General features: G+C 44.9%; 1 protein-coding gene across 1 annotated transcript; it reads left to right on the top strand.

The window, feature by feature from the left end:
- Window positions 1–924: 924 nt before the first annotated feature.
- Window positions 925–3,882, top strand: LOC140856411 (uncharacterized; the record flags this gene model as incomplete). The annotated part of the gene is given in 1 exon segment (XM_073253752.1): window positions 925–3,882. A coding segment is annotated over 1 exon segment (1,728 nt), but the record flags the coding sequence as incomplete, so codon positions are not given.
- Window positions 3,883–8,818: the final 4,936 nt, after the last annotated feature.

Below are 8,818 nucleotides of genomic sequence, written 5' to 3'. Positions count from 1 at the left end.
ATGACAAATGCTAGCCCTAATATTATGGAACTCGGTTTTTTGTGACAACTATAATAGCAATCTGGTATATGGTTGCTTTATGATATTTTTGTACGTAACTTATAAGAAATTCCCCCTTGGCATGGGTTGGATGCTAAACATGTTTATGGTAAGGGGATATTGAGAATGGATGTGGTGTACAAGATCGAAGTATAAGAGTGATTGGATGAAAAAGTTAAAATTGTGAGCATCAAGGAATTGCCTTATGATCACATATCACTTATTGATTGAGATTTTTGTGGTTAGCATAAGGGTGATGAGATTTATATGGCGAACAATAATAGGATTTATGCTTTGTGGGAGCTGGCTATGTTATTGTATTGAATTTTAAGTAATGATAGGGCCATCCATTTCATGTATCCCCAACTAATATTTTGGGATTTTTCTTTCTTCTGCATTATCTTGTTTAAATCCCTTCTTTATCTTTTTTTTTTTTCTTTATCTTTGTTAAAATAGTTGGGGACCGCAGTTCAACAATCATGAGTTTTCCGCTGGGAAAAAAAACTGAATTAACTTCAAAAATAGCAAAAATCACTTAAATGCTTTCTTTTGAACCATTAATGTGTTCAAACAAAAACATTTTAGCAGTTTATAAGACTGAATGATTAATTCAGTACTTAGTTCCTGCTTAGTGCCTGTGCATGCAATACACCTACTATATAATATTTCATTTGGATGCTGAGATCAAAATTTGTTTTACTGCTCTTTCTTTTTTAAGTCAGTACTTGCATCGGCTGAAAATTGATCAAGTGAATTATTGTCATCTGCCCTCTCTTCTCCCAAAACAAACAAAAAAAAAAAAGAAAAAAAAAGAAAAAAAAATCTTTCATTAATCTACTTAGATGCATATTCTTTTCATCTTAGATTTCAGAAAAAAAACTTCATTAATCTGCTTATGCATGTTCTTTTCCTCTTGATTTCTTTGTAGCTGGTCATTGTTTTACAATTATCAGGGTCGAAAGGGCACCACATTATCATTAAAGACGGGGTTAAGTCACCACTGCAGCCCACATCTCACGTTGACAAAGTTGTTCAGTTCGGGCTTGACCTTGGGTTGACCGCGCCAGTAATATCCTAACCCAAACTCAGCGTTCTGGTCCCTTCGAATCCTCCAAGGAATAATTTCTCCCTAATATGCGGAAACGAACCCAGAATTTTTTTTTCCTCCAAAAAAAAAAAAAGGGCGCCTGGAACGGGAAGGGGACCGCAGACGGAGTGGCAGGGGAGACGGCAGCGGCAGCGGCGGCCTTGGTGGTCGGCGGTCTGGCGACGGCAGCGGAGGGTGGAGTTCCAGTTGTTCTTGTTAGCGTTGTCGGTGCGGCCGGGGAGGAGGCGGGCGATGGTGGCTTGTTACCGTACTCGGCGTGGATGGCGACGAAGGTGGCGTCCCTTCGCCCCGCAACCCGCCGCCACAAACTCCATTGTCGTCATCTACTCTAAAAGTGCGGCGACGTCGTCTCCCTCTGCCAGATGTTGACCAAATGTCCCGTCTAGACTCGCCTCCTGGACGGTCATGGTTGCCGCCTGCACGACCGATGGCCTCCCTACCGAGGTGGTGGCTCTGATGGCATGGATGCCAGAGGAGGAGCCTTCGGGACTCGGCGGGTGTTTAGGTGTACGAAATGAGGTTAAGAGGCTGCCGTAGGAGGACAATTGACGATCAAGTCGCAGCCGTGGGAGAGGAGGGAGGCGTCATCCTCTCCGCCTGATTCTTTTTAATTTTCTTGACGGGAGAGAGGAGCCCTTCCGCATATTAGGGAGAAATCATTCCCTGGAGGATTCGAAATGATCGGAGTGCTTTGGGTTCGATGTACCGCTAAGCTGGTACACCGGGTGTTTGATATAATTTCTCCTTTTTCCTACATCGTCTCCTCCCTCGGCGGACCATTACTGGCGGTCTATAAATAGGCCTGGGTCATGGTTGCCTCACATGAGGCGGTGACCGTTTCAAAGCACTCCGATCTCTGCTCCTCCCCATCCACGGAGCCTCTTCAATTCTCCTTCACCCAAAACAGGGAAGAAAAATCCTCTGCCACATGAGGGAGCGGGTGAGAGGTCCATGTTGCTGCCCTCACCTCACACTGACCCGGACGAGGAGGAGGGGGACCCGACATCATGATGGGGCAGTGGTTGGCAGAAATGGCAGCAGAAGAACGAGAAGAAGGGAAGGCTGGGCGACGAAAACGACAAGGAAGAGTGATGAGAATATTAGGAGAAAAAGGAAGAGGAAGATGTCAGGAGGAGGAGGAGGAGGAGGAGGAGGGGAATGAGGAAGCTGAGGGATGCAAGGAAGAAGATGAAGAGGAGGAGGAGGCGGGAGACTGCTTCTTCGAGTCCCTAGATCGGGTACAGTCCAGCGTCTCGTTCGCCGTGGACATCCCCTCCTCTGACGATGAGGATGAGGAGGATGACATGCGCATCTCCTTCTCCTCGGCCATCGCCCCTCCCTGCGATTTCCGTCTCATCTCCTTCGCCGCGCAGGAGGAGGTCGGCTGCGAGACGGACGATGACCGAGGAGGTGGCCAGGATTTCGACTACGACATCTGGATGGCGGAGTCCATGGAGATGTCCCTCAAGGAGCGCCGCCTTCGACTCCTGCAGGGCATGGGCCTCACCAGCAGCAAGGACCTCGCTAGAAGCTGCAGCCGTATCCGGAGTGGCAGAATCCCGTCCTCCGGCTTGGCATCGTCCCGCCTCTCGTCATGCGTCATCGCCAGTGACGATGCCGCCCTGGCAGTGGATGTCGCGGCGAAGGCGGCATCTGCATCCCCCGTGTCTTTTTCACTGCCCGTCATCGCCCGATGCAGATCCGATACAGAGCTGGCGGCTTCGATGGTGCGGGGCTCGGCCTCTCCTGGGCCTGCACCTGCCCTTATCCGTGCCGATTCGGCCCCGCCGTCCATATCGGACCAACGTGGGCTCTCAAGGATGTGGGGGATGTTAGGACAGGAAGGAGGAGGAACAGGAACAGGAGGAAGGGACGTCGTGGATAGCCCCAGCCTTACGCTTGCGAGCTCAATGAGGATAAAGAATCTGGACACGGGCAAGGAGTTTGTGGTCAGCGAGATTGGCAAAGACGGGACTTGGGGCAGGCTCAACGACCTGCAGACTGGGCTGCAGCTCACCCTGGATGAGTTTGAGAAGTTCCTGGGCTACTCCCCCATTGTCAAGGAGCTAATGCGCAGGGTGAATCTGGGCTGTGAAGGAAGCCACAAGAGCAGTACTAGTACCAGCAGCCAACAGGCCAAGAGCTCCAAATTGAGTGGCAGGAAGAAGGGAGGCTGGTTCAAGAATATAAAATTTGTTGCCAGCTCCATGACCGGCCTCATCTCAGAGAAGGACAAGGGTGATGCCGGGTCAAATGCAATGGGGAAGTCATCCAGTGGCAGCAACTCATCGGACTGGCTTAAGGTCCATCAGCATGGCAAGTCCTACAAGGAGCTTACGGGCCTCTACATGTGCCAGGAAATTCACGCCCACCAGGGCGCCATATGGACTCTAAAGTTCAGCTCCGACTGGCGCTACTTGGCCAGTGCCGGCGAAGATCGCATCATACATGTCTGGCAAGTCATCGAGTGCGATGCCCTCTCATCCTCCTTGCGACGGCGGGAGTCGCGGTCCTTCTCTCATCCTCATCAACCCAGGGCAAATGGATCCCTAGACCCCTCACTTCCCCTGGGGCTCCAGCCGTCAAGGAAGACGAAGAAGGGCAAGAGCAGTAAGAAATCTATCCCTGAGTATGTCGTCATGCCTGAGACCATCTTCTCCCTCACAGAGAAGCCAGTTTGCTCTTTTGAAGGCCACTTGGATGATGTCCTAGACCTCTCATGGTCAAAATCCCAGGTCCTTCCTGCACTTGCTTTCTTCTAATTATTTAATAAAAAAGAAAACATGTAATTATCATTGGAACTTAGCTGTATATAGTAGATAATGCATGTGTGTTGCATATGACTCCTTTTGTTACTATGCTGCACATTTCATCATGAGAGCAAGGGGTTAAAATAAAATGCAGGATCAATTTTTTTAAGTTGTGGATTAAATTTTCCCCTTTTAACAAAAGCAAAAAGTTGTGGATTAAATTTTCCCCTTTTAACAAAAGCTTTTGCTTTTGTGACACATTTAACTTATGCATTAAATGATTAAAAAAAAAAAAAGAGAATATTGATCTCTTCAAAATGATTAGGCCTACCTTGTTGAGCAAAGAAGCTCTATGGATTTTATGATGGTGCATCCTATGATGATCCTGGTTTTGTATCAAGGCCTAAACTTGTTGAGAGTAGTAGTTTAGCAAGGAGGGCTTCTAAGGGCTTCCGAGGGTTTTGTATCAAGGGATTGTTGGGGGTGTCTTGCAAGGAGTAGTCTGGGTTTCTAAACATCTATATTCTGATTTATCTAAGTATTGTTTGATCAGTTTTGGAAAAAAAAAATCTGGGTAGAAACATGACATGCTTGCAAACTAACTTCATACACTTGTCTTTTGCTGAACGTAAAAAGTGGAAATGCTTGTTAGATACTTCAAAATACATAAAAACTTCAAATTTTTTTCTATTAAAGAATGAGGATAATAAAATCCACATGATAAACTTAATGCTTAACTGATACCCACTGGTAAAGTAACCAAATGGAAGAAAGTTTAGGATTTAGGGTAATAAAGAGAGCATAGGGATGTAAGATGAGTGTTGGGCTTGGAAAGATGAGGATGGTAAAGAGCATGGTCAGCAAGTGATAACTTTTTCTCTGCCTCCTTCAACTCTGGAATGTTCTTTTAAGTTTGTTGTTCCACAGATTCTGTATCCCATTCTCTATATCCTATACTCAAAGCCCCACACATATAATGACTTTCTGCTCATGATACAGGTATTCTTTAACTTACATGCAAGGGCAGTTTGTTTCTTTACAAGATACTTGAAATTTTCAATGAAATTCCTTTAGAAAATTGTCTCATTGAGTCTGATTAGTGGTCATGGTGAGTGGGAGAATAGGAGAAAATTTTGGAGGTTGATGGTAAATAAGAAAAATCTGTTTGTTTTTCAATTTTTTTCTTCCTTTTCTTCTTCTCATCTTATCATGCAAATTAATAGACATCTATAACAACTTGTCAAATTAGAACATGGAGACTGCTCGGGGAGAATTGAGCATACAACCTTGACCATAAAATTTTGTAGGCATTTTGATTACAATCTGCTACAAAGCGAAGGCTCAAATACATCTTAGAGCCTATACTTATTATCAGATCTCAATTTTATATATTATACATAGTCTATGAGAAATCATAAATTGTTGAGTAGATCTATTTTTGAAATTGTCAACATCAGCCATCAAGTGGGAGAGAGGAGAAAGGGTAGAGATTGAAAGAGAGATAGGAGAGAGAAGAGAGTGCAGAGAGGGGAGAGAGAGATTGGATGGGGAGAAAGATTGGGTGGGAGAGAGAGGAAAGGGGAGAGGGAGCTTGAAAGGGAGACAGAGGACTGAGTAGAACAAGCAAAGAGGGGGGGGGGGGCGAGAGATGGGGGGGGAGAGAAAGGAGAGAGGGAAGAGAGAGATGGGGAGATAGAGGGGAGAAAGGAGAGGGAGTGGAGAGCTCTCTATGTGTGTGAGAGAGAGAGAGATCAAGTGGGAGAGAGGAGAGAGATCAAGAGAGCAGAGATAGGAAAGAGATATTGGATGGCAGGGAGGAGAGGGATGAGAGATATTGGGAGGGAGAGAGGAGAGAGTGGAGAGGGGAGAGAGATCCAATGGAAAAAGGGAGAGAGCAAGGAGAGAGATTGAATGAGAGATGGGGTGAGAGAGACTAGTTAGTAAATAGAGGAAAGAGATTGGGCGGGAGGGGAGAGTAGAAGAGCTGAGAAGGGAAAGTGGTCGAAGGGAGAGAGGAGAGAATGGAAAGGAAGCGAGATTGGGTGGGAGAAAGATGAGAGAGGGGAGAGATTAGAAGGTTAGAGAGGAGTGTGGAGAGAGGGGAGAGATTAGAAGGTTAGAGAGGAGTGTGGAGAGAGCGGAGAGGGGACAAATAATGAAGAAGGAAGAGACAATGTAGAGGTGGGCATATTGGCTTATTGTTAGGCTCGATTTTCAAGCCAGCTTTAGACCAAGCCAAGCATCGACATGAGTCCAACCAAAAATTTGTCCGGGCCCTACTTTTGTTTTGAGGCCCGATCCAAACTCAGTTCGATGGGCCTTGAGTAGTTGAGCTAGTCCAGGCCCATATCCAACCTAATCTTAATTCTTAACAAATCTTAAATAAGTTAAATAAACCTAACAAATAAATTAAATAACTTACAAATTCATAGATATTATGTTAAGTTGTTTGTTAGGTAGCATGTATGACTCTCCTCCTTATAAGTTTTTATTTTTAAATAAATCAAACCAAGGTTGGAAGAGCTGATATTGATAGGTGTGTTGCCAACAACCTGTACCATACCATACCAGTTCATACCATACTAAACTGTGATGAAATGAAACCATGGGAGAGAGAGGGAGAGGGTCGGAGAGTGAGGGAGAGAGAGAAGAGGGCTCATTTAGAAGTGCCGATCAATCTATAGAGAGGCTAGAGAGATGCCTAGAGGCATAGGTCCACCAACCTACCAGTACTTATTGGTCTTCTAGGTCCAATAACTGTAGCTAGGGAAGGATGGGGAGCGGGAGAATGGCTAGGAGGAAGAGGAAGGCATTTGCAGTGGTGAGTGGAGGTGGGGGAAAGGTGAGGACCTTTTCGAAGGTTCTACATAGGGGGAGAGCGATTTAGGGGGCGGAGAGACTAGAGGAGGCAAAGGGGCCTAAGGAGGGGTTTCGAAGGGTTTTGAGGACACAAGGAAAGGGTGCTTCACTCACACAAGCCATGGAGGTTTTTTTTTTGCGGGGGGAGGGGGGTGTGTGGTGGTGGGGGGCAATCACGACCAGAGAGGCATGAGGGTGGCCTATTTAATCAGACAAGCTTGGGCTTCTCTTGAACCAAGCTTCTCGGACTAGGAGGGTTTTGATTAGGGTTTGGCTTGTTTATTCAGCCCACAGGGCGAATCTCGCAATTCCCCATCTATTGAGTTCCATACATCCCGAACAGGGCGGATCGGGAGGGTACGGCCAATCTTGTATCAATCATATAAACACATATACCAGACCTTAACAATGTTCCTCACCTGTGAATCAGATCTTGCAGGTGAAAGTACAAACAAGTCAAGAACACTCAAAGTAACAACTGGGTATGAGTCGAGTGAAGAAAAGACTTAAGATAACAAATGAGTGATTTAAAGAAGAATATCCTGAATGAGATTTGAACCTATGACCTTCACCTAAAGTACCATGTTAACATGTCCCTGTGCCTAGATTTTTGGTGGCAGCTATGTCTGAAACATGACACAGATACCAAATGTCTAGGCAATAGTGATGGTCTTTGTACTTACCAAGGCATGTGTAGCGCGTAATGGGCTTGGAATGGCGTCAAATGACTAGGAAACATATATTTTCCTTTAGTAAACATCCGAATTTTCTTTCCAGAATTGTTGAAAAGCTCTAATTAGTTAAGGAAAACTATGATGGGTCCCAAACAATTCTCAAAAACATATTACGTTATCTTTTTGGACATCATGGGGAAGAAGAATGGTTTTAGAAGGGTCAGATAGCAATGAGATGAGTTGTGTTTGGCATGTCCAAGTGCATGCTAGTTTTGACATTATGAAAGAGCTAGGGTGGTTTTATATTTGAATTTGGGTCCGTTCATAATCTTCATTTTCCAAGCTTATGTACCCCTAATGCCTTTGTTCAGCTACCCAATGCATCATCAGTCCCTTATCATATCTCTCCTACAGCATTGTCATAGGTGGTGGCTTTCATGCCTCAGACAAGCATATGGGGATGGGAAGGGGGACACAGGTCCAAGTGCATGCTAGTTTTGACATTATGAAAGAGCTAGGGTGGTTTTATATTTGAATTTGGGCCCCTTCATAATCTTCATTTTCCAAGTTTATGCACCTCTAGTGCCTTGTTCAGCTACCCAATGCATTATCAGTCCCTTATCATCCCTCTCCTCCTACAGCATGGTCATAGGTGGTGGCTTTCATGCCTCAAACAAGCATATGGGGATGGGAAGGGGGACAAAGGTCCAAGTGCATGCTAGTTTTGACATCATGAAAGAGCTAGAGTGGTTTTATATTTGAATTTGGGCCCCTTCATAATCTTCATTTCCAAGGTTATGCACCCCTAGTGTCTTGTTCAGCTACCCAATGCATCATTAGTCCCTTATAATCCTTCTCCTCCTGCAGCATGGTCATAGGTGGTGGCTTTCATGCCTCAGACAAGCATATGGGGATGGGAAGGGGGACAAAGGGCACTTAGGCTAACAGGTTGAAATGTATCATTAGATGCACACATACTTTCTCTTCCTCATCAACGGTGCCTGGCGCTTCTGATACCAATTCAGAAAAGGAAACTGGAAAGAAAATAGAGAATCGTACCTTGTATAATCTCAACCTATGTCCTCATAATTGTTTGTTATCATGCGCATTTGCATCTGAGAATGTGATTTTTAATTACTTGTAACCTTTAGCCATTTCCCACAATATCTTTTATCTTCTTGCAGAGCTTTGTAGTTCATCTCTGACAAAATTTCAAGTTTGCTGTAAAATTCTATCCCACTTGAAATTTAACTTGTTCCTTTATAAAATCTCTATGACAAGCCAATCTCCAGATTACTATTGCCCACTTTTCACCCTTGTCATTCATCACTTGATTTTTGTAGATAGCTTTTTTTTTTTTTTTTTTTTTTTAACTCAATTTATGCAAA

Source organism: Elaeis guineensis, chromosome 1 (assembly GCF_000442705.2).
Source record: "Elaeis guineensis isolate ETL-2024a chromosome 1, EG11, whole genome shotgun sequence".
Classification (NCBI taxonomy): Eukaryota; Viridiplantae; Streptophyta; class Magnoliopsida; order Arecales; family Arecaceae; genus Elaeis; species Elaeis guineensis.
This window is presented reverse-complemented; position numbering and strand designations above follow the sequence as displayed.